Raw genomic sequence first — 26,999 nt, 5'->3', positions numbered from 1 at the left:
AACGTAAAAGTTCAATATGCGATTTTTATTCGATATCAAACTCAGAGTGGAATTATTTCCGACCGGCCTTTTTTGAATACAACTTTCGGTAGAAATTGGAATAGTTGGAATTGCTTGAAATCACTGTTAAAAGTGCCTAAATGTATGCTACAATAAATGTTTAGTGTAAAGTTCCTATGAATAAGGACCAAAATTTACTTTTCACTGCATACTCTTAGACTGATTCTAAAATGGTTTCAAAGTTCCAATGATTCAATACCCCAAATCCTACCAAAATTTAGATCCAGAACAAGACCGATTACATTTTAGTTTTGAAATTGTTGTTTGCTGTAGTTGGTAACTTTTGTTTTTACTTTATATTCGCTTCTTCTCTGGTATTTCATATTTATATGGTGTAGTAGAAAATGTACCATTAAAAAGTGTTGTTATTCCTCTTGGTTTTAATTTGGTTTCGCACTTATGCTGGGTTCTTCTTAGGTCACCGAAAAGACAGAGAGAGAAAGACATAGAGAGAGAGATAGAGAGAGTGAGATAGAGAGAGTGAGGACAGAAAGGGTCAAGGTCGAAGTCGTGCGAGAGAGAGACAGGAGAGCAAAGAGCAGGACAGCAGGAGACTGGAGTGGGTAGAGCGAGAGGGGGAGTTTTTATTATAATTTTGTTTCGCTTTTGTTTAGTTCTTAGGCTTCGTGTATATAGTATAAAAGTATTTTTTATATATTATTCGCTTACTTGTAGTATGTTATATATTTTGGGGTTTTTCGGTTTCTTCTCATATAAGTAGATGTATATTAATTTAATTTACTTTGGTTTCGCATTTGCTTTTTTTTTATTTAGAAGAGCGCGCTAATTTGTAATTGGTTTTTGTTTTGGTTTTCATTTTCCATTTTTTGTTTTGTATTTGTGGGAACGTTTGGAGGAGAAAAGTATTCAGTTATATGCTATACATATGTATATGGGTTGCGGTAATTTGTTAAAAATGTCTCATTTACTTTAAAAATAATAGTAAGAGCTTGTTTGCTGTAATCCTTTATTGGTTGTAATTATTGTTTATAATATTTGTATTATTCGTATTCTTGGTTTTTCATTGAATCGAAATGCATAAACGTCTTGTAAATTGTTGTGTCTGTGAAACGCTTAACTTTAGATCGGTTTATATTGTATATGGATATATATACTATATATATATATGTAAATATATATAAATGTAAATCATCTGTAACCATTAACTGCGTGATGACGTAGCTGCTGCTGCGCATGGGCACCCGCGCAAAGGCAAAAAACACGCGAGGAAGAAGCGGAAATTCGAAAATGGCAAGAAAACGAAGCCAAGCATGCTTTTCGATTGCTCGCCAAGCATGCTTTCCATACCTCTCGCTCGCAAAAAGCAATGCTGCGTGTGTGTGTGTGGGTGGCTGTGTTCAAGGGTGCCTATCAACTTAATTTGAATTTGTCATCGACTTTTAACTGCCCTTCTGATTGCTACTGCACTTTTGCATTTTGCATTTGCTTTTCTTACTCTGTTTTTTCTCTTTTTTTCTGTTATGTTCGATTAGCTGCCGCTCGCTCTTTATCTCCTTCTCTTTTCGTCTCATACTTGGCTTATACGCACGGCCTATCGGCCAAAATACAAGTTTATCGATAACCAATTGCTGCCCAATAATCGTAGTTACATTCCTGTTTGCAAATTAGTAATTAACTAGTGATTGCCGATTAAAACCTCGTTTGCAAATTGAAAACCAAGAGTTAACACCCGAAAAGGTGGACTAGCGATACATTTTTATTTGCCAATAGGCCGTGCGTATAATCGTAGTACCAACTTCGACCCTTAACTATTTCAAATATATATATATATGTGTATATACGTTCTCTTAGGCGTATGTATGTATATTTGTTTATAAAGTACTTCAAATTGCTATAAGTTTGCATTTTGTATTACATTTTCTTTAAACTTTAAATTGGGTTTGTTTGTTTGTTGTCTTGTCGAATTTGAAAAATTGTATTTTTTTTGTTTTTGCATGCTGCACAATTGTTTGCTTTTTTTTGGTTTCAACATATTTTTTTTTGTTAATGGTTGTAAACGTTATTTGGTTTAATTTTCATCATGTTCTTGTTGTATAATTTAAACTTAATAGTTAATTCACATAGTTCGGTTTTTGTTTTTTGTTGTTAATGATTTTTCCCTTACTTCTTATTGTAGAATATAATTATTTTTGTTTAAGAAAACGTTTTGCCTTGCATTGTTTGGCTGCAGGCGGTTTTTTGTTTGTTTAATTTTTCATTTTATTAAATTCATTTAATTAAATTACTTAACGCTTATAGAAAAAGGTGTAGTAAACAATAATGAAGTAGAAACAACAATTTAGTTTATAAATATATATTTATGTATTTATATTATGTGTGTTGCTGATTGTGTGTGTATATATATATATATATATCAGTATATATAAATAGTTTACAATAAATACAAATTATAAAAAAGATAACAAGAAATATAAAAAAATTTAAGAAATAACAAAATTCCCTTTGCACACGTTAATTACATCATCTTTAGTTAGGCTTCATTACTTATCCGCTCTGTTCATACTCGTATCCCCCATTAATTTCTCCTCTACATCTTTTATCTCATTGACTTTAAAAAGTAACTAAAATTCCATTAAGTATAAAAAGGATTTGCACGCGACTACGACGACGACGCAGGCGCAAATGCTGGAGGGTAAGGTAATGGATAACGGATAACGGGGAGGAAGAATGGGGGGCAGCCGCCTATCGACGCGCCTTGAGATTCGATTATTTCGATAACTTCGATCAACGATTAGTTCGATAGTTCGATTGGTGGCAGGCTGGAGGTGGTGGGGTGGCTCAGCACTGGCGCCTGCATCGCTGCGGCCCATGCAAATGTATTAATTACACTAGTTAACAAAATAATATTTCGAAACTGCACCAAGAAGGAGGATGGTAGTTCCTGGTAGAGTTGTGCCCCATGGATCACGAAAAAGAAGTCAAAAATATTTTAAATGAATAAGATTTTTTTATGATAAATGTTTTGGTGCTTCGAGTTTTTCACGTTATCTAAAGTTGCTCCTAACCAGTTTAGATGATAATATTTTAGTTTAAAACTATAATGTCACCCGAATAAATTAATAGGCTACATTGAGTATATTTATTTATTCGGCAAAATTAGTGGGTGACATTATAGTGGTAAACTAAAACATATCACCTAAATTGGTTAGCTGCAACTCGAGATAAAATTAAAAACTCGAATTCACCAAAACATTGATCTTAGAAAAATCTTCAACAAATTTTAAAACATTTTTGACTTATTTTTTGTGATCTAAGGGTCAAACTCTACCAGGAACTACCGTCATCCTTATTGGAACATTTTGGCTGTAAACTAGTGTTATATATTCAGCTAATGACTACGACAAAGATGGCACGTATATAAAGACCACATACACAATCACCAGATGAGAGAGAGTGTGAGGCGACAATGGCGACGATAAACGATAACTGATCGATTTAACGATCGGCGATCGGCAAGGGACGATCAACTTTGAGTTGGATCATCGCCCCGCTTGTTGGTGTATGTTTATGTTTTGTGTGTGTGTGTGCTGTTGTTTAGTGTTCAATGTTTGATGTTTAATGTTAAATGTTTGATGTTGTGTGTGCGAGAGAGAAAGAGTCGGATAGTTAGATAGATAGAGAGAGATTCAGTCGTTTCTTGTTCTTGTATTAAAATATTGTAGTAAAATATTGTTGCTGCTGCTGCTGTTGTTGTTGTTGTAGTAGTAGGAAGTTGTTTCATTATATTATTTGTTTTTTTTTTTGTTTTTCGGTTTGAGAAGAAGTCGCCGCAGACGCCACACAACGAAAGTAGTAAAATTTCCTTCAGCTTTTTGGCTTCAGTTTAGATGCTAGATTTAGTTCTCTTTAGCTTTCGTCACTTCGTTTGGTTTGACTTTACAGAGATGAGAGTTGGTTTTCGATTCGTTTTACAATTTGTTAGCAAATAATTTAAATTACCTAATTTGCTTGCATTAAGTTTTTTGGTTTTAAATCGTTCTTTCTTTTCTTTTTTAAATCTTGGGAATGCGCGCAACTTGCAACTGCATCTGTCTACTGCTCCTTGTCAACTCCTTGCCAAAAGCCGGGCATTTTTAAACTTTTGCTTAGCTTTTACATTTGCTCTTTTGATATAACGTTGCACAAAATTTTGATATATATATATATATATATATTTATATATATAATTCTATAATCATTCAACTTTATAATTAGCTTCCATTTTAGGGGGGTGTTTTTACTTTCAATTGTTTGCATTTAATACCAATAAGTACTCGTTAACGCTTGCTGTGTTGTTGTTGTGGTGTCTCTGCTCTTGATCTTAATCCATACTATCCTTGATCAACTTCGCCTCCTATATATTATGATCTTTCAATTAGCTGTATTGTATGTAAGTATGCCCAGTTTGTATCTCTTTTGAGCCGAACTTGAGACCATTCCTCTGTTCCGAACTGTTAAGCTGACTCCCTCCCACCGTTCGCTGCTTAATTGTCGACTACTAACTGACTTTGCTGCTCCTCCTCCTCCTCCTTCTCCTCTTCCTCCTGCTCCTCCGACGATCCTGCGATCCCCTGGATCTAGAGATCCATCGATCCATCGACTATCTGACTAACTTGACTTGTTATATAGCTGTAGCTGGTGCTAACTGACTTAGAATTATCCATTGATTGAATTCGCATTTGCATTGGCCGCTGCTGCTGCCGCGGCTGACAGTGATTTCTGGCCCTCCTCCGCCGGCGAGGGCGTGGCATCCCGCCGCGGCGGCATCCGTTCGTTGACGGCATCCAGGCCCTTGGCCTCCGCGAACGAGGTAATCTTGTGGTTGGGCGAGAAGCCCTGCATGGCGTTCTTGAGCGACTGCTTGCCGCCGGATAAGGCGCCGAGGGGTAGGGCGCCCGTGGGCGTCAGGCCCTTCAGCTGCAGAACCGACTCGGACTCCTCGCGCAGCACGGAGAAGACGCGCGCCATCTTGCCGATGGCACGGATCTTGTTGCGGATGACCTCCTTGCGCAGCGCCGCCTCGTCGTCCGAGAGCGGCTCCTCGCTCTCCTCGGTCATGAGCTCGTCGTCGGAGCAGATGTTCAGCACGTTCACCAGCATCTCGGTGACCTTCTCGCCCACGAAGGGCAGCGACCAGGTGAACACGTCCATGAAGTTGGGCAGCCAGTACGGGTGCGGCGAGCAGTTGAACTGCCGGATGTTCATCACGTTGTTCTCGTACTTCAGCACCGCCGCCTTGTTGTTGTACACGTCGAGATAGTTGGGCGCCGAGAAGATGGTGATCAGCGAGGGGAAGCCGGTGGTCTGGCTCTTGCGGTACATGCGGTAGCCGGCGTCCTGCGCCTCGTGCGCCCGGATGATCGACAGCAGGTTGTTGTTCTGCAGGAAGTCGCAGCAGGCGGCGTAGCTGTAGAAGTACGAGCAGCCGCGCACGGAGTTGTGCGTGTAGAAGTCCGAGTTCTTCTCGTTGCCAAAGTCCTCCAGCGGATCGGACCACAGCAGGTCGCACATGGGGCCGAAGGCGGGCGGCTCCTTGAAGCGGTCGAGCCGCCGGATGTCCTCCAGCTCATGGATCTCGGGCGACAGGCCGCCGTGGACGCACAGGAACTGCTGGTTCATGAGCGCCGCCAGCGGCAGGCAGTCGAATGCGTCCATGCAGGCGTCGTACACGCGCTCCGAGTACTTGATCTTGCACTCCTGCTTGAAGGTGAAGTACTCGGTCAGATGCCGGCACTCGTGGTTGCCGCGCAGCAGGAACAGCGTCTGCGGATAGGTGATCTTCAGCGACCACAAATACAGGACGCACTCGATGCTGAAGTAGCCCCGATCGACGTAGTCGCCCAGGAACAGATACTTGGTGGTCGCCGGTGAGCCGCCGATCTCGAATAGCTTCATCAGGTCGTAGAACTGTCCGTGGATATCGCCGCACACCGTCACCGGCGCCTCAATGTCGATCATCGTCTTTTCCGTGCGCAGGAGCGTGGCACCCTCCTGGATAATCCGCAGGGCGGCACTCTCCTCGATCCTGCCCTCCAGTATGAAGTGCTGCTTGAGAACATCGTGCTGCGGCTTTCCGGTTCGCGCGTCAAAGACATCCGCACAGGTGAGTTTGCGACTTGGCGGAAATGGCACGCTGTCGATCACACGCTCCTTTGTCGATATTGTGCTGCGCTTGGTGGGGCTCGATGGTCCGCTACCGCTTCCGGTTCCAGTGCCGCCCTGCCCCTGCTGTTGTGTGCCCGCCCCAGCCCCAGCGGATCCTGCTCCTCCAGCCGATCCCCCCGATGTCCCCGTCGTCGCCGCTGCATTCTTGTTGTCGTGTGTGTTATTGACATTCGCCTTTTGATTCTGCTGCTGCTGCTGGGCTGCGGACTGCGACTGGCTGCTGCTGCTGTTGCTCTGCGCCGCCGGCGAAGACATGGTTGCCCGATCCTCCGACTGGCCCGCCTGCGTCCTCGACTGCTGACTGCTCCGGAGTTCCGCTGCTGCTGCTGCTGTTGTCTATCTGGACTGGCTGGCTGGCTGAAGACTGGATGTGGCTTCCCACCTGATCACGTGTCACTGCCCCAGACGCGCCAGCTTCTGCTCCACACCACCTGGTGTTGCTCCTTGTTCCTGCTTTTTTTTCTTGGACTCCCTGGTATTCCGCTCACTGGCTGTTATTCCTTGTGCTCTGCAATGAAAAATGGTAGAGCAGCGTTAGCATTTTTGTTTATATTCTTGTTGGCACGCATTACGGGCTGTTATAAATAATAAAGGAGCCCCATCTCAAATATTATATATATATATATTCTTGTTTTTTCATCACGAGCATATGAATCACATACATTGTGATGCACTGGCACAGTGTGGTTACAAAAGCATCACTGAAGGAAAAAGTAATTAAAATAATAAAGGCTCATCACATTATACGATTTAAAAACATGTGAGCTTATGAAATATTTTACCGGGTTTTAAGATTTAATCTTTGTTTATTATTTGAGGATTATATAATAGCAAAAGGACACAAACAGCTTTTTAATAAGCGGACATACATAGGGCTAGCTTTACTCGTTTTCTGCCGCCACATAAACAGTGTACAACAGCGGTTAGCACACACACATCGATGAAATGCTCTGTACAGAAAGTTTTATTGAGCAAATCCCTCAAACAATTAAAATTCCAACATGTCAATGCTTTCGGCATATAAACCGAGCATAATAATCTAAATATATTATGAATTGCTATTAACTTGACCGAAAATGTAATGCTCACACCCACAATTGGCAGGTGTGTGGGTGACCTTCTACAGTTAAACAATTGCCCGCAATTGCAGCAGTTTATTAGCCAGAAATGAGGAACGAAAAATCATTTCATGCCAACTGCAACACAGTAAATCAAAAACCAAATTAGAATTAAAAATTATATTATTTATACAGTTTTCATATACAATTCACAATTGAAAAGCTTAACATTTTCTAACGCTGAGAATGACGGAAGCCAATATACAACGTCAAAAATAAATTATTCATAGTATTTATACACATTTTAAATGTCAATGGCAGTAATAAAACAAATTACAAAGGGCATACAAAATTCTGAAGGTTAACACACACTTGAGGGAAGCCTCATATGTTTAGGGAGTCGGGTTATATTTAATTGTAGCTTACATATTACAGCAATATAAAATCCTGAAACGTATAATCATGTTACAAATTTTATGATTTATTTTACTTTGGATTAATTTGAAATGTCAGTAATTTAAATTGCAGTAAAAACCAATAAACAAAAATTTCTAAACATTTTCTTAAGTTTTAGACTAGTGTCGATAGCCACATTAAAGTGTTAGTCTATAATTTTCCTGGATTGGAAATGTATATTAATCATACATATTTTTAATATGCTCAGGCTTAAAAAATAGTTACGAAGGCCACAAAATGGTTGTTTCTGTAAAGTTGTTTTTAAATCAATAAGCGCATCATGTATATTGTATTAATAGACTAGTGACGAAAGCCACATCAAAGATGTCAAGCTACAGTTTATTCTGGACTGAAAAGCATATAATATATATTAATCGGATGTTTTTATTTTTAAATAAATTGTATTTGCATAAGTAAAAATCTAGTGACGAAAGCCACATATTATTTTTAACTTTACAGGTTTTTACTTTAAATTTATATGAGTATTCCATGATAAAAACAACACCAAGTGACGAAAGTTATTTTTATCTATAAAGGTTTTTACTTAAAATTTAATTAAGTGTTTCCAGAGAAAGAAAAAAATCAAGTGACGAAAGCCACACGACGGGTGTCAAGTTACAGTTAATTTGTGCTCTGATTGGCAACAACCTGTTTCGCACATTTCGACGTTTTTGGCAACGTTTTGGCTTTTTTGATTAATTGCAGTGTTTCGCAATAGCAATAATAACAAGAAAATGCACACACATTTTTGCACTTGGTAGCTGGCTAGCTGGCTGGCTGGCTGTCATTCCTCCTTGCACAAATGCAAATATGTGCAGATAAATTAGAAAAATAATCAACGCCGTCTGAATAAATATAGCGCTAACAATCATCACCGCAGCGGTTGCACAAACAGACAGCAAAACTGACTGGCTGACTGACGGACGGACAAATACAGTAACTTCTACCAGTCTGCAAGTGACGTATTGACTGACAACTGCAGAGCAGCCAGTAGTAATGGCTAAAACAATAGGGCCAGGCCAAAAACACGTGCGTCCTGCCGAGCGCCCATTTGAAAACATTACCCATCCGCCCCGTGGTTCGCTTCGATTCGGTTTCCACATATCCACGTACACTGATAAAAAACTATGCAGCAAATCATATTACATTTTAATGTTTTTCGACATGATTTTCACTTAATACTGCTATATATTTAGGTAATTATTTTACAAATATGGTTTATTTAAAGATTTTAAGCCACTAGGGTTTTGAAATCATTTTAAATGTGCCTAAAAGTATGCTGTAAATAGAGAATAATCAAGTTTCTAAAAGGATTGTTTGTATTATAAGGTTTAAAATATATGATTGCATACTATTAGACACCTAAAATTATATTTGTTTATTTAAATTATTTTATTTATTATATTTGATTTGGGTGGCAACCCGGTTTGACTTTAATATGAAATTCTTTTTTAATAATAATATTACTATTAATAATATTCTTCATTGATTTAAATATTTTCTTTTTAAATCAGACAATTTAAATGTTTTGTATTTAAGTGAAATTATTATTTTTTTTGTCAGTGTAAATGTAAATTAAAGTCAGCTGAGCTGTCTTTTCCAAATTGAACTGGCAATAGAATGACGCAGAAATGAACCTGCCGACTGCTTCTAATTCAATGTAAATCTAGTTGATTGTATAACTAAAAAGATCGAAGTCGAATAACACCAGTTTACAAAGAAGAAACTGGCTGTTCAGGATTTTAATAGAAATCGATGTACTTTTTATTGCATTTTCAAAATCAATTACTTTCTAACAATGTAAGTTTACGACTCGATTTGATAGTTGGTTCCATAGCAAGAAACGCCATTAAAAATCACTCGTTTTTTTCGATGACAATTACAACCGAAAAGCTTATTACAAACTTGATGGTTTGCAGTTTTTTAGGTGCAACTTTAAAATTGAAGCCAAGATTTGATGGTAGAGCATACAAAATATGTATTTTAATGCAATGATATCAATCGGGAATTGACATATGTATTTTAAGCACGAGAAAAACAAATTATTTGATATACAAATTCATATATGCTTCGATGTACAAACAAAAAGACTTCAGTGTGTGCTGGTTTTTAATTATTAAACAAGTTTGCAAAGTGGAGAGAACAACATTTTATCACTGCCTGCACAGCTAATTTTATGCACATACATTCCATTTGTTTGCTTATTGTTAGGTTTTTATTGCTTTGCGCATATTTTTGCGTTTACACGATCGCATCAACACGCCCACTAAAAAATTCCTTCCCGAACGTGTCCCCCCCATCGCCTACACTCAGCAAAAAAAGGAGCCCCTTCCCCTGCTTAAAAATAAAAAGAACAACAATGTAGCAAGAAGACACAACGACCAGAAAACTGAAATTACAGCAGAAATACTGCCAACGGGGCTAATGAAATATTACTTTTTGTTTACTTCCACAGAGTCTGTGCTACGTTTCCACCGATATCGCGCATACAGTGAACGCTCGAAAGAGTAAACACTAGGTTATTTATGGGTTCCTTAATATTTTCTTTAAATATGAAGCAAGCTTTTCTTTATTGATATACAAAAATACAAATTGACCAAACAGTTAATTCACATCTTTTCATTTAGTGTTTTTTATTTTAAACATTAGTGATAAATCGATTTTATCCAAGAAGTAACACCTCTTATCACCTTCAAAAAATTAGTCCCAACCCAGTTAAATAAAAATACCTGGTAAATACAAATCTGGTATTTTTACAGGGCGTATGCGTGATTTTTACAAACAAATGGTATTTAAAATACTTTCCGATTGTACTGTTTTAAATCAGTCAAAAATTCGAGGTTCTACGTTAACCAAAAATATCTGTAGCAATATGTTACACATCTTATATACATAAATACATATACACTTAAACACAATGTGTGTTTTTTTTTTTATGATAATGAAAAAGGCAATTACGCAAACAATTTCTTTCATCGGAACCATTATATTTTATGCCCTAATAAACATGAACTGCTCTATAATTCAGTTTAAGCTTGTACCAAAATGTCAATTTAATATTCCCAAAAATCTTTGTTAATCTACCAAACAAAGCCAAGTAAAACCTAATGCAATCCATGCTAATTAAATTATTGTCTATCCAAAAACAATGAAAATGTTATTTATTTAGTCCTAGTCCAACAAATTCTTAATTATCTATAAGCAAATTTGGGGTGTGAACAGCTCAATTGCCCAATGTGGAACATTAAAATTTCAATAATAGTTTCCCATCAATTAATTTAGAAACCACTTAAACAACCGTGTCTTGTTAGGTTTAATACCTTAATTGATAGCTCATAAAATGTTACGGATTTTATTGAATTAATTCAGGCTGTCAGATGAACGATATGCTGTGCATTCGTGCACGTCCATATTAGATAGAGGGGCTCGTCCCCAACGTGCAATTTATGTGTTACGTTGTACACACATTAATGTGCATAAATGGGCATGTCTTCATTTTGTATGAGGCCCGGGCTCGCATGGCGGCGTAATTATATCAGCACTCGTTATTGGAATCTCCCGAGTGCAGTAATGTGCTGTGGTGGGCGCCACAAATCGTGGAGAACCGGTGCCCAAAACCCAGCTAAAGTGTGTGAAAAATTAAATTAAGTCAGTCCAGTTCATATCGCCGAACGTCGTTGGGTCTAATCCAATGATATTTCCTCTTTTATTTGTGAGAGTATTTTGCAGGGGGCAGCTTATCGTTGTGTCGCTGTTATACACTGTCTGTGTGGCGGCAGAAAACGATCAGTCATTCCCTATGCAATGCTTAATGGAAAGCTGCCGATCGCTGGTCTAATTTATTTCGGAAGATTGAAGTTTTCAATAACCTTGCAGATCAAGATATTTATATACCGAGATTTTCATTATTGAAAAACTTAAATTCTAATAACTTTAATAAAAACTCAGATCAAAGTGTTCTCGGTTCAAGAAGCTACTTTCATCTCTAAAAACAAAATCGATATTAATTTGATCTCTATTTCACAATTGTTTCATATTAAAATACTAACTTAAAACTACTTTTGCTTCGATTTCAAGAATGTTTCTTCTCGAATATTTAAGAAGACAAATTCTCAAAATCGAATTAAGTGTCCTCTGTTTGCCAAACACAAAATCAAGACTACTTTCAGCTATATTTCAAGATGGCTTCATCTCCAAAAACTAATCATAGTGAACTTTCTCTTCGATTTCAAGAACGTTTCTTCTCGAATTAATGAGAATACGAATTCTAAAATTGAGAACACTGTTCTGATTGTTCCACTCACTTGACTTTCGCTTCCCAATGATTTCAAGAATGTTTCTTCTCGAATATTTAAGAAGACAAATTCTTAAAATCGAATTAAGTGTCCTCTGTTTGCGAAACACAAAATCAAGACTACTTTCAGCTATATTTCAAGATGGCTTCATCTCCAAAAACTAATCATAGTGAACTTTCTCTTCGATTTCAAGAACGTTTCTTCTCGAATTAATGAGAATACGAATTCTAAAATTGAGAGCACTGTTCTGATTGTTCCACTCACTTGACTTTCGCTTCCCAATGACAACTAAGCCTGAAAACCAGCACAGGTTTCAAATTAGCACTCTGGCACAGGGAGGCATTAATAATTTAAGGGGCTGAATGGCGTAATGTCGAAATGCCGTAGTGGTTGGAATGGAATGGAAGGGCAATGTCACATCGGTGGTTTCGCTGCTGTGGCTGGCTGCGCGGTTGCTAATCGAGCATTTGACGCATCAAATTGAACGCGAGCGTTTTAATGGATATGCATTGACAGTTGCAATAAATTTGCTCCATAGTTATTAACCTCAATTTTAATGCAAATAAAACAGTTTGACCGCGTAATGAACACAATACACAAACAATGATGGCCGCACATGTTTGTGTTTTTCTCTCAATCGCGCCGTGTCAATTGTAATTTGTGCTAATGTTTTTGCTCAATTTATTGCAATAAATATATTGGCACGCGTTTCTGTATGTGCTTTCATTAAATGTCGTAAAATTGTAAACGGTTGACATTCGGCAATAAATTTATTTAAGAGGAATTCCCACTGAGAATCCAAGGAATTTTTTATTTTTCAAGGGTACTTGCTACTGTTAATCGATAACAAAATTTGACAAAATTTATAATTTTAATTTGTATTTTGGTTATCAGAAAAGCGCAAATGCTAAACATTTGAACTTGATATTGGACCAAACAAATACTTGGATCACTTTCTCACGGCTATCGCTTACTTAATTATCGGTGGATAATTGAGCCTTGAAATCGATCGACTACAACCGATAACTTAGTTTGATAGGCTTTCGATATATAAATTAAACAGTGGCATCCGGCTAGGAATGGTTAAATCCTTCCCTTTATCTTTTGGACAAGCACAAACGCCAATTAATTGAACTTGACATTCGTCTAACGAATAATTGGCCCAATTTCTCACTGTTATCGCTAATTTGCTTATCGGCGAATCTACATAAGTCCTTGGGCCAATAGATTGAATAATTCACAAACTTAATCGATAAGATTGGCGGACATTTAATGCGTCTACTCCAAGCGAAGCGAAATGAACAACGGCGGAGAACAGCAACACCGACTGGTAAAAACAATTTGTTCAACCCATTAAGTTGCCATTTAATAGACCACTTGGCCTCACTTATTGACGCTTTTTGTACAGGTGTCAGTTCTAAAGAGACAAAACTTTTTCCCTGTATTTTTTCGCTGGTTTTTATTTTATATACATTTTTTGCTTGCCTTCTGATGGTTGTTGTTCTCGTTTCGCTTCTTCGGTATTTATTTTTCGTTTTAGACGACTGCTAGGCGGGGTTTGCGGTTTAAATTCTGGCAGGCATTTTGTTTCGGTCGGTGGTTTATATCATGCGATAAACATGTGTGCCAGGTCTGGCCAACCGAAAGACCCGCCCGAAATCCATTCAACCTCCAACCACCCACACGTTTGTAATATTTCGTCTGAAACTGAATCCATAAATTCAGTGTTCTGTATTTTCAATGTTTATCCAACAAGTAAATACATGCATGCCTGCATCTTTCGCGGCGTTCGATTGTTTGTATCACCATAGGCGAATTGTACAAATATGTATATGCATGATCTCGATTTAGGGTTGCCACCCTCACAATTAAAGCACCCATATCTGGCTTCGGCTACCCTATAACTTAATTAAAACCAAAATAAAAAATGTGTAAATATTTATTGTTGAATGCAGGAAAACAAATCAACCGATCCGAGCCCAGAAGCGTTTAATTAAAGCGAGCAAAGTGTTCTGTATTTGCTTAAAACTATTTGCGAAATGTGGCAAAACTAATTAAAAAATGTGTCGAATGCCAATGGCAAGAACAAAAGGCGAGACACCGAACCAAACGAATCGAAACCCCACCAAACCGAAGCAAAACGAATAAAAAAAGGCAACTTAAGAGGGGCACAGCGAAAAAAGGCAGCTGTTTGTTTCCATGTTTCTGTGTTTGCTTTGCGGTGTCTGGTAAAAAAGAAGTGAAATATAAACATTCGACAAAATACCGCCAACAACAATTCTTGTTTGCATTTATGAACAATGGAGCTTTATTGAAAACGGGGCGACATGGTCGTAATATTTGAGTTCGATTTGCATCACAAGTGGAGCACTTTGAATACTTTGTATTATGCGCCCGAGCTAGAAGTGCGTTTTAGTTTAGAAAGCATATCAGAAAAAATTGTCAACTAAATACCATATTTAAAAAATGAAATAAAATTACCTGGAATTGTCCTATAAATATGGTTAAAACTTAAGTCAAAATAGAACTCGAACTCTGTAAAACCCTATTTCAAGGGGTGTTCAGGTGCACGTACATTCCTACCAATTTTTATTTAAGAATATTAAGTTCATAACAAACCTATAATACGACAAGCTGGGACTCTACTATCTAGGTTTATAACTATTTAGGGTCGTTTTCTTGCACGTATGCTAGACCAAAAGCAGGTTTTAAATCAAAAAACTATGGAAATTTGGTTTTAAAACCCACTTTGGTCCAGAAAAGGATCTTTAAGCTGTTAAAGCTGGCCTTAAAACTAATATATTTGTAAGTCTTGTTCATATATTATTTTTTTAATATATTTTGTTTTCTGTAAGGCCTTAAAAACCTCGAAACGGAACATTGGCACTACCCCCGACGGACATAAGCTGGCTGTCACAGCACCCAGTGCAAAAATGTTATGATATCCCCGTTTTCTGTTCTTGGCTTACTTTGCATTTGCATTTGCATTTGCATACATAATTCCGCTTTCATGCGCATAAAATGGCTTAGCAATTGTTCTTATTCATTTTTATAAGCAAACATTTACGTGTTATTCTTTGTTTATTTTTTTTATTTATTATTTTTATTTTTTTAGCTTTCATATTATACCATCTATTGTCTGTGTGTGGCATTGTTTTCCACTGGCACAGCGCAAACACATGGAGGAAAAACGTTTATAAATGGTAAATTATTCAGCTAAACTGTTGGCTTTTGTCGCCTGGCTGAAGAAGGAATCGCGCCAGAGCGTTGAAATGATTTTCACCGGCAAATGGCAACGTGGTCCAAATTCTAGGTATCTAGCATGTAGAATCTAGAATATTCAAGACCCTTCATTTTTCGCCTGTTGAACCCAAGTGGGTACTACACATTCTACATACTTTTGTGGCTTGGTTGCGTGCCTATTTGGTTTTTCCCCTTGGCTCAGTGGTTGTTGTTGTTGTTGTTCTTGCCAATTAATTATAATAATTAAGTTAGAAATGCGTTGCGACTAAGCAACAGTAACAGCGGCAACAGAAAACAGGGTGAGATAGTACAAAAAAAAAATAGAAAATAGAAAAAAAAAAAAAAAAGAGGGAGCTAGCGACAAAAGGAGAAATGGAAATGTTTGCTTTCTACACGCAAACGCATTTTACGGCCGAAGCCAATTTGCCGGGCAATCCTTTGACGTTGCCATTATGGGTTATATGTATGTATATGGGATATATATGGGTGATGGGTGATAGGTGGGGGTGGGTGGTATGGTGGCAGGGGGGGGGGCTAGAAAATGTTTGCACAAAAAACCGCAAACGGAAAACGCTCACATGAGCACACATAAATATTCATGCAATTGTTTTTCACGTTACGCAGTCGTCGACAATGATCATGTTGTATGATGATGAAGTCACGTTGTTGCCAAAAGAGAACAAAAAAAAAAAAAAAAAGGAAAAAGGCCGAAACAAATAACCCAAAAACAAACAGACCCCCATGCACATGTCACCCACAAGAGAGCCCCCGAAAACCACCCAACCACCCACCCACCAGCACAAACACCCAAAAACACACACACTGCGATACACACGACAGACAGCGCGACGAGTAAAAATTTTTATTTTCACATAAACAAAATGGGGAAAAAAGCGAAACACATACGGGCGTTAAAAACATATTTGTTCGAAATTTGAAGCGATTTTATATTTTTTTCCTATTTCTTTTTTTATTTTTTTTTTTAGGGGGGGAGGGGGGTGCGGACCTTCTCTGTCTCGCTTTGTCGCTAGCAATTATTCTACACACTGGTCGCACGCCATTTGGCCAATTTTTACCGTTAGGGCGCAAACAGAGTGTACAGTTACCCGCGGCATAAGGCCTGAAACATACAGACACAACACACAAACACACGCCAAAAACATTGGAGACACGCACGGAAAAGGCTACAGTGGAAATCGGTTATAATACATACATACATCATGACCTGTCTATTCCAAAGAAATCCTTTATTGTCAAATACAACGGTGTGGAAAGAAGTTTCCATGCATTTCAATGGGTGATACTACTGGATGATACTGCAGTTAAATAATTGGGTTTGGATTAAAACAGTTAGGACTTTTAAGCTCTGTATTTAAATTGATTTAAGGATCATGAATCAATGGAAAATACAGAGTGAAATCACGTTCTATCGAAAACGAAAAAAAAAATGTCCGATAATAAATATCTCGTATTTGGGTCATGGATATTAAAAAAAAATGTATTGAATGATGATCAACCGGACCTTTCTTTAAATACCTACATATATGTAAAAAAAAAAAAAAAAAAAAAAAATGTCATAGTCAGGATATTCCTGTTTTTGCTATCTTTCTGATCTTATGAAAAACATGAATACTTTTTAATCCAATGCATTTATTCTTGAAATTAACTTTTTCATATTGTTTTCACTACTAGGAAAAAATGTTTTGTTAAAAGACTTTTTATCAAATTTTTTCAACATAATATTTTCAAAAACAAGCATGTGACACATATATTCCGTCACTAAAGAACTTGCTTATCGCGTACACTCACTCTATTTATCTTTTGAAATACACATTTAACGTACAGATTTTTGTTCAAGTAAATGTTAAACTTAATTTATCGTTTCTAAAGAGCACGCGAAAAAAAGAGAAGAAAATAAATAAGTCCAAATCAACGCCTCGCACTTTTTTGGTGTCCGTTTGATTGACAGCTCTCGGACTCTCGACTTCCCCCCAAGACCCCAACGCCCCCAATTTATCTTATATCCAACGTAACCCCCTCCCCAGCCCCCTGGGCGGCTGCCTGCTCCAATAACTCAAGCACTTTTTTCACTTTGAGCGATTTTTCATATCCTATGTGTGTATATATATATATTGTTTGTTTGGTGCATGAAAATTGTCGCACAGCGAGATTATTTTTGGCAAATTGTATTCTACTGGCTGTTTTCCTCTATTACTGCTCGACCTAATTTTAGTGTGCTTTATTTCATGTGTTTTCTGTTTTCCACCTAGCTCTTGCTCATGCTTTTGCTTTTGCTTTTGCTGTGCTTTCCACCCGGCAATTAGCATTAGACTACTGCTTGCTGGCTGCTCAACTGGCGGCGGTTTCAAGTGGGTGGATTGGGTGGTTGAGGTTCAGAGGTAGCTGGTACACCGGTTCAGGCGAAGGTGTGCGAAGTGGCCAGCTAGAATTCACATGCAATTGTTTATAAATAAATCCCTCCTATTAAGCTGTCTCTTTTAATATGCACTGCATGCCTAAATCGGTGCATGCGATCTACCTGCTGTTATTGGTAAACAACACCATCGAAAATACCTACACAAACCACAAATGATGTTCTTATTGTATAAATGTCCTGTTCACATGATATTTCTTTAATGGTATTCTGATTATCAAAATAGTTCTGAAACCACAAACCACAGTTTACTTTAATTGATTCAACAGACATCATTTTTCAATTGACTGCTACTGTCCCTATCTACTTTTGACGAACATCTGAGCAAAGTATTTAGTTTAGTCAGAATCATATAAAACAACTCAATGTTGTTATTTCATTAATGGTATATTGATTATCAAAATAGTTCACAAACCAGAAAATACACTTTAGTTTAGTTGTTTCAAGATTGTTTAATTGAACTACTACTGTCCCTACCTACTTTGGCTTAAAACCTAAACGACTAAGCCCGATTAATTACGTTAACCACGTGCCAATAAAACTGTTCACCTAACTTGTTTAATAACAATGGCTTAGACATAGTAAAAAAGCAAGAAAATACAAATATATTAGTTGAATTTGGTATTTTTATTTGTATCTACTAATGTCCCTATCTACTTTGGATTCGCCACTTTCGCCATATTCGATTTTTCGAGGTATTTGAATGCAAACCCGTCAATATATTTTAGCTGTATAATACAATCTAAATCGAATAACAAACAAAAGACCTTAAAAGTTAGTAGGTATCTGGCACAAAAATATGATTTCGAGGACGGCAAACGCGGCTTAAGTCGGCGCAAACAGCTGATGTGCGTATCGTGACCACATTTAGGCAATCAGCTAACACATACGCACGCAGGGAGCGCAAATCTTGTAAAATGCTTCGCATAGGTGTCAACGACAGCAACAAATTACCTATAAGCTATTTAAAGGCATTAACTTTAACGAGTAACCGTAAAATGCAACATCACGTATACGCACGCACACGCACTCGCACGTTGGCTAACGGAAAGAGACGGCGAGCTGCCGAGGGGAAAGAGATGGCGAAAAGGACATGTCATTGACAAAGCCTGGGAAGGAGAGAGAGTAAACGGCCAAGGCAACGTCATCATCACGAGAACCATTATCCTTCGTCGCACAGTGGCGGTCATAAAAACTGCAACAGCTTAGCCAAATTTTCTTCATACGCTGTTTTTTTCCTAGCGTTCGTTTTTATTTTATTTTTTGTTGTTTGCCAGTTTTGTGTGTGCAAATTTATGCAAAGCAGCAAACAAAACAAAAACAAAGCCAGCTAACAAAACCAAAGCAACCGCCTTTGTTGCTGGCTAACGGCATTGTTTGCATGCTGAGTGCACTCACACAATCAAAGCGAAGGGAGGCCAAAAGGAAAAGTAGCTCCGCCACTCGATGGCCAAGAGCTGAGCACAAATTCAAGCGGCATGACCAAAACATATACCATGAGAAAAGGAAAAAATTTGAAAACGGCGGTTAAATACCCTCACGAATTTTAGGAAAATGTATCAATCAAAAAAACCACAAGTCTAGACATCTTCCAAGGCAGAAATAAAAATAAATTTATTAAATGTGATGATCTATTTGAGTATTTGAAATATTATTTTGGACCAAACAGCAGGATTTAAACCTCATACATAACTTTAAACATAAGTCAAGAAATATATTGAAAGTTTGTGGATTTGTTACTTTTTTTTTTTACCACAATCAGGTAGATCTATATATCTTATCTTCAATCATCTGAAATCCATGCAAAATGAAAACGCCTGCCTCTGAAAGGGTATAGAAATGAGAAGAACAACAACGCACTCCAAAGTTTCCGTCATACAGCATAAAATACTTTGGCCAACAACTTTGCAAAATGCTGCCAACAAAAAAGGTTAAGTAGCACAAACGCAAAACTTGCACAGAAAAAGCACCAACACTAAAAAATTAAAAAAAAAAAAAAACAACAATAACAGAAACAAGGAAGCAACTTTTTACCATGCACAGTGTGCATTGCACATGAATGGGTTAAAGCCCACAATGAACGAAGGCCAACTCGAATACCCTTACTTTAATACTCAAATATTTGTCTTTTTGAAGAACATTTCTAATTCCCACTTTAGTTTATGTGCGCAACAAAATTTTGCAGTTCTTTTATATTGGTGCCCTATGGGAAGTATAGAAATAAAATTGCATTGTTAAATTTAGATGTAGATATTTGAGCTCTCGTTATGCAAACAAACATATTTCTTTTGTATGGCAGGGGTTTACAGGTCTTTTTTGTATGGAATAACGATAATTGGGGTTCCTTTATCAAAAACGTTATCGCAAGTTATTGGAATTTTCGTCGAATTCGATATTTTATAAATGGTATAATGAAAATTGGAGAACTGCTTTTCGAAAACGTCATCGAAAGTTAAGTAACTACTTCTTAAAAAGCAGTAACACCGTGCTTTTTTTTTATTATTATACTTTCCATAATTTACATATTTAGAAAAGTTAGAGAAGCGGCAATATCCTTATACTTCGTTTTGATATTTCCTTTGATTTTTACCCGCAGTAAAATCTTGAGATTTGCATCATAGTTATTTAATTTTAAGTGCTACGAAGGGTTAATATTGGTAGAGTGAATAACATAATCTTTAACCTGGATTCCCTTTGTTCGGGATTCTCGACCCACTCATACACACACACACACATACACAGAAAGAGAGGCCCAGAACGGAATTCCCAAAGCGGTTTTTGTTGTTTCATTCATTCGCGTTGCGGTTTTTATGACCGCCAGTGTATGCGTAAAGTAACTGTAACGAAGCTCCGGGAGAGTGCGTTAAGCAGAGAGGTTAAAGGAGAAAGGAGAAAGGGAGGGGATCGGGAGCAGCTGTTTAAAGTGCGAGGCTGAAAGCGAAAGGGCGAAACAAAAGCAAGCAGAGAGAAACACACACACACACACACACACACACACACTCACACACACACACACACACACATACATACATATACATGCATCCACTCAGCAGGAGATGAAGGAAGGATGGGCAAAAAGTCGCTTTTGAATATTTAATATTTATAACTTGAGCAACGAACCGAGAGATGATTTATATCCCCACCGGAAGCTAATCTCGAGTTGGTCTAACTGGGACAAGGGAGAGGGCCATACACAGAGAGTCAGAGAGAGAGAGAAAGCAAGAAAGTGGAGCTTTTGATGGCGCAGCCATAACGCGGTTTGAGGTTATGTGCGGTGGGGTGCCCAGAATATAACGCTGAAATATGACACACCGTACCCAGTACTCACACAGAAAAAAATGCTTTCTTTTCTTATAGAGTTTCTAATATGTGAAAAATGTTAAATCCTAGAAAATTCTATTATTTTAGGCAACTGGGAAGATTCAAGCCAAGGTTTTACAATGATTTCTATTTGTTTTATTATTCTTGTAAACACATTTTCAAAGTTTCCCTAACTATAGGTACATTAAAATTTAAAAAAATATCATTTGAAATTTTTTTTATAAAAAAAAAAATACTTGAAATCCTTGAATTGAACATATATATACATTAAAGTTTTGGAAAATATCATTTGAAATTTTTTTAATACAAAAAATCCTGGAAATCCTTGAATTAATCATATCCTATCAATTTTTGCTCTGTGTAGTTCCCAGTATTCTGTATCTGTGGCTGTGTGTATACTTAGTTTAAAGCATGTTGCACCAAAAATCCAAATAAGTATGCTTTATCGATTCCCCAGCACAGCAACACAAACGCCGAAATCCAATAAGACCGGAGAAGCGCGCGGATTTCGTTGGGATTCAACTTAATTTCGTTGCCGTTGCGCTGCCTTGAGGGTTACACGAGGGGTTACGGGGGTTACCGAGGGGTGATTGCCTGGGTCCTGAGCACTGGATCCTGTATCTTCTTCCTTTTTGGCGTCCTGCGTCCTCCTGCAAAAAGTCAACCCTGACCGCTGTTGAGGCGCATGCACGAACCGAGAGATACGATACAGGCACATTTAAGGGGCCCCAACAAAAAAAAAAAAACACGCACGCCCAGGATCAGGATAACAGACGTACGCAGTCACTCAGTTAGTCGGTCATTATGACGACAACGAGGTGGTTGGGGATGTGAAAGTGGATGCCTATGCCTCCCACTGTTCCTGCCTCTGTGTTTCCACTGTTGCTTTTGCCTGTGCCTGTGCCTTTGCTGTTTTCTGTCTGTTTCTGTCTGCTTGCGAGTCCTGCGTCCTGCGTCCTGAGTCCTTAGTCCTGTGAGCTGTAGCTATGTCCTACGTCCTACGTTCTACGTCCTGTTGCTGGCACACGAGCAACAGAACAGAACAACACGACAGCAGTAGCAACAGTAACAACGGCAGTGGGGAAAAACCAGATACAACGGCACGCCAATAAAAATGAAAACAATGCAACGTCCTCATGAAAGGAAAACACCAAAATGCTTTAACAAAAATAAACGACAGGGGTAGCTACATATGTATGTTCCATTGGTCGAAGGTTTTCTACCCTCTTTGCTAAACGAAAAAGTAATTAGTTAAGTAATAAAGTATATAAACACCACATTAGTCTGATTTGAAATTAATAAATTGACATAACTGACAAGTAGCAATTTAAATAGTTAGAAGACATTTAAATCATCAGGTCAATCATCAATACAAATTACATCCCATTGAAAGTTTCCTAACCATAGATTTAAAACCGTGAGATCAACAATTTCTGTAATTGACAAAATATCAAATGCCTAATTACCTGCGTTGCTAACTTTATGTCAAAATTACGACAATAAAAGGGTATAAAAAGCCTAATTGACCACAACGATTATCGGAATAAGCCACAAATTAATATCAATTGTAACTGGTATTTGTTATTACGTATGTACTATGTACATATAAAAAACAACGAAAAATGTATTTACAGTCGAATTCCAATGTAATATTATCATTAGTCTTATTCATTTAAACTTCAAATATTGCTACTGCATCTTTAATAAAAGGTAATTACTGTGCTGGTCCAATAGAACTTCATTTGAAGTTAATTGATTTTAAATTGAGCGATTAATTGCTTTTTAAATACAGGCAAAGATTTGAATTGCTACCCAAAATTCGAATTTTAATTTGGGCACTTCACAAGGGCCAACGTGAATTTCCTTTTATGTTTATTTTTGTTAGTACCTACACGTTTACCTTCCTCTTCCGACTTTCATCTCCGCGTATCCTTTTTCTTGGGCCCCAAACGTCATCTGCAGCAGAAAAAGGATGCGAAGGATGAAGCCGAAACGGGTAAATATGCCAAGTACAATGGGTCGCAACGGGGGTGGTGGGCATAAAAAAGATGCTGATGTCATTGACAACAACAACAATAAAGAACACACAGAGGTTTCTAGAATCAGGTGGACGCATATGAGTTAACACGGATTAAACTTATACTGAGCTTTGCCCATTTCTGCCCTCTTCTACTAAACTTCACAGTACACAGGTGCAAACATCAATTCGATAAACTTACAGCCATGATGATATGATATAAGCAATGTTGAATTAAATTAGCAAACATTTTTCTTATAAGAAAAAATTCCTAAATTTGGGAACAAAGTCCTGGGTTCAACTACCATTGCTGAACAGGAGTTGTTTTATAATTTTGTAACCATATAAATTTAGTTTTAATATTTGTTTAATTAAATTTCTCAAAAAAAAAGTGCTGACATTTTTTTAAATATCTGCTTTTAAATGATCTATAAAATTAATCATTGGAATTTTTGTTTCTGTGTAAAAGCCCTTCTTCTAATGAGAAAGTGCAAGGCCCATGCTTACCATTAAATATTTATGGGAATTTTATAGGGATGAGCTTGAAAACTTTTCAAAAACGCAAGCCAAGGAGTGTACCGAAATCAAGGCTCAATGTTTGAGCTTATCACACCCACAGTGCGGTGAGGCTTGGGTGAGAGAGCGAAAGAAATGGGGAGAGGGCGGTGGTGGAAGTGGGAGTGAAAGAGGGAGAAACTGTGTCAGTGTCTGTGTGCGCTATATACACATGTATCTGTGTGAGCTTAGGTTTTGGCTTTAGCTCAGGCGATTTGTTGCGTGCTCTGCCGCTGCCGCTGCCTCTGCCTCTGTCGACGCCAGCAGAGTTGCCGTGTTGCTTGCTACTTTTTGCGAGCTTTTTCCTTTTTTCCCTGCGCCTCTGCTCACACACACAAACACACAGAGCAGAGAAAAAACGGATGTATGTGTGCAGCACTACACTAAAAGTCAATTGACCCGAAACTGTTGGGAATAACTGTATATATGTATGTACATACAGCTAGACTCACAATAATAGCACCGCCCATCTCCATTTAACTTCAAACGATGGCAGTTTGTTCGTTTTTTAACATATACAAATCGAGTAAGAAGAATAGAATAATTAAATATCAACATACATAAATTCAATGTTTATGTTAATGGTTGTATTTCAAATAAAATGTATTAGTATTAATATTAAATGTATTAATGATTGAAAAGTGCATGGAAAATGAGTTATTATAAAAGTATCAATAAACTGCCTTTAAACGAAATCCTGGATAAGCTAATGCCACCTACATATTTATATTTATCACCGGTTTTTATTGGATTACCCTGCGTATACGTGATTTTTATAAAATTCTATATACATTAAAAAAATACTTAATTTGTATTATAAAATTTTAAATAAGCTGTAGTTTTATCATATGTTTTTCGAATAGGGCGCAAAACTAATATTAATAGCAATATGTACTTATAGATATTTAGCTGACACGACTGTTATTTTGAACACAACTGTATGAAGAGTACATGAAACGTATGCTTGGGCATGCCAACAAAAATATTTGCATTCCGAAACAAACAAACGCTCCTTTAAACTTTACTCAAAATGCAAATGGGTTAAATTAATATTTAATCTAAATTTCGAAAATTAATAAAACGTGTTCGTTCATCCAATTCAGGTCATGTTGTCTTTCGTTCAATGTCCATTTTAAAAGCGAATATGCGAATATTTTAAAAGAATAATGTTTTCTTTGCCTATTTTTATGATAAGTTTATTATTATAATTGGTTCAATGAAATTCTAAGCGACTAAAGTTGAAATTTAGTTTAAAAACGTTTTCCATAGCAATTATTAGGAGATGGTTTTAAAGATATTTCCTTTGTGTTAAAATGCATCTAGGTTAATTGAATTTTCTTTACGTACTCTATAAATAAAAAGGTTTTTCATGTCGCGCACGAAATATTTATTATTAAGAGATGGTATATTGAAAAATAAAAATATGAACAAGAAGCTAATGAAAATGCTTTTATGGTTATTAAAAAAGTTAAATACATAGCATATAAGGTTTGTTTGCAGCAGAAGCGAGCTTTATTACAGGTCAATAAAAGTTTTAATACTGGCGTTATGGGTTATTCGGTTTTTAATTGATAGTTTAGCGCAGTGTTAATGACAATCGTTAATACGGATATTTCTTGGGTAAATTTCTTTAAGTGCAACATGTTTGTGGGTATATGTACACCCCTATGTATGTATAATTGGGGACCCAGGGCGAACTGCAACCGACTCGACTTCTAATTCACGGAAGATTTCCACCAAGTTCTGTGGGCTTTTTTTAAGCATTTTCATTTCATTTCATTTCTTTTCGCTGTTGTTATGCTCGCTTTCCTATTTGTGCTATTTTTTCCCATACCAGAAAACTCGGGCGCAACTCTCTGTACTTCTAATAGTTTCTTCTGCCGCCTTCGCTATTATTAGCGCAATTTGTGTGTGTTCGGAAAAGCCAGAAAAACACACCGACCGACCATCGCATCGCTCTGCTTTGAAATTCTGTGTGTTGGCGGGTGCTTTACTATTCAATTTCCATTCTTTGTAGTTTGTTATTTATTTGTATTTTTTTTTATATTCTTTCCCCCCCTCCCTCCACACATTTCAATTGTATTGTATTGTATCTAGTCTATCTAGTCTGCCTATCATGGCTGGTTCTGTTGGCCATTTCGCGTTGCTGTGAGTCATTTCCCATTGGCTTCGGCTTCCCACGCAGCCTCTCGTTGCCACTTTGAGCAATTGTCGCCCAGCTAATTGTAAAAAAAAAAAAAAAGAAAATGTCAAAAATGTCATCTGCGAATTGCAACAGCTACAGTTTGTACCAGTAATTAGCGCACTCCGTTGTTAACTGGTAAATGACAGCTCGTAAATGTAAACCGCAAGCCGTTTAGCTGCCAAACTGCATATTTGCATAGGTAATCACTCTATCGACAATCGGCACGGGTCTAATGGGGTGGAGTGGGGTTCGGGTGCCATGGGGCATTTGAAAATGACACAAACGGAACTCGAGTCGAATCAAAAAACCCTCCACTTCACCTTCTACCACCCAAAACTTCCACATTCAGTGCTTTGAAAATTACGCTAAAATTACCGTGATGTTTATGCCGCGCACTCGGGAATTTGGCGAAAAACAACTCACACTGAATTTTAATAGAAGCACCTGTTCAATTGAAAACAATCGATTGAAAAACACGAGCATGGCCACCATTAATAATACATAAAAAAAGAATACCATTCAGAAACTGGTGGGGGATCTTAAGAAATATGCCAGAAAGCAAACAAACTTTTTAGAACTCAAAGAACCTTATAGAATACAATACAAAAGCAATGGAAAATAGGTGATACGAATACAAACCAATTTATTTGAAATAAATGGCTTTTCCAACCTGTCGCTTTGGATAAACTTTTTGAGGAACTTTCTAAAAATTGTGAATTGGAAAGGCGCCATTTATTGCAGCGAGTTCGGGGATTACCATGCACAGAAAGAAACATTTGTGTAATATGAAGAATATTTGTATAATTTTAAAGCAATTAACCATTAAAAACATATATGTATTTATTATAACACTGAAATATACCTACTTAATCACTTTAAAATGAATCCTTTGTACTTAGGCACCTTTATTTATTGATAAAAACCCAAAACCCTTATATTTTTTAGCACTTTCGATAACATTTAATTTGGGTAGTAGTGGGAATTGAACCTCAACCTAAGTAACTATGCTTCTATGTCTTGATCTTTTTATATTAATCACTTTTTATAAATATTTTTTGAAGGCATGGTTATTCAAAACCATCTCTTAAGTGGGAGTTACGTGGGTTATCCTGCTGAAAGTTAGGTAAGTTCTTGCAGTTTGAAAATTTGCGGATTGCTTGACGCATAAACCGAATGCCATCCAGGTTTTTAAGCACACACATTGGCGACA

At 37.4% G+C, this 26,999-nt stretch overlaps 2 protein-coding genes across 2 annotated transcripts in view; one reads left to right on the top strand and one right to left on the bottom strand.

The window, feature by feature from the left end:
- Positions 1-26,999, top strand: part of RpS19a (Ribosomal protein S19a) — a 105,317-nt gene that overhangs the window by 18,240 nt on the left and 60,078 nt on the right. The gene's annotated exons all lie outside the window — the stretch shown is intronic.
- CanA-14F (Calcineurin A at 14F) overlaps positions 111-26,999 on the bottom strand; it is a 28,990-nt gene continuing 2,101 nt past the window's right edge. Inside the window, exon 2 of the mRNA XM_017076204.4 lies at positions 111-6,733. Within this exon, the coding sequence (XP_016931693.1) occupies positions 4,717-6,480 (1,764 nt within the window). The 5' untranslated portion in view covers positions 6,481-6,733 and the 3' untranslated portion in view covers positions 111-4,716. The remainder of the gene's footprint in view (positions 6,734-26,999) is intronic.

Source organism: Drosophila suzukii, chromosome X (genome assembly GCF_043229965.1).
Source record: "Drosophila suzukii chromosome X, CBGP_Dsuzu_IsoJpt1.0, whole genome shotgun sequence".
NCBI classification, from domain to species: domain Eukaryota; kingdom Metazoa; phylum Arthropoda; class Insecta; order Diptera; family Drosophilidae; genus Drosophila; species Drosophila suzukii.
The sequence above is the reverse complement of the archived record's forward strand: the minus strand, read 5'-3'. Positions and strand labels throughout refer to the sequence as shown.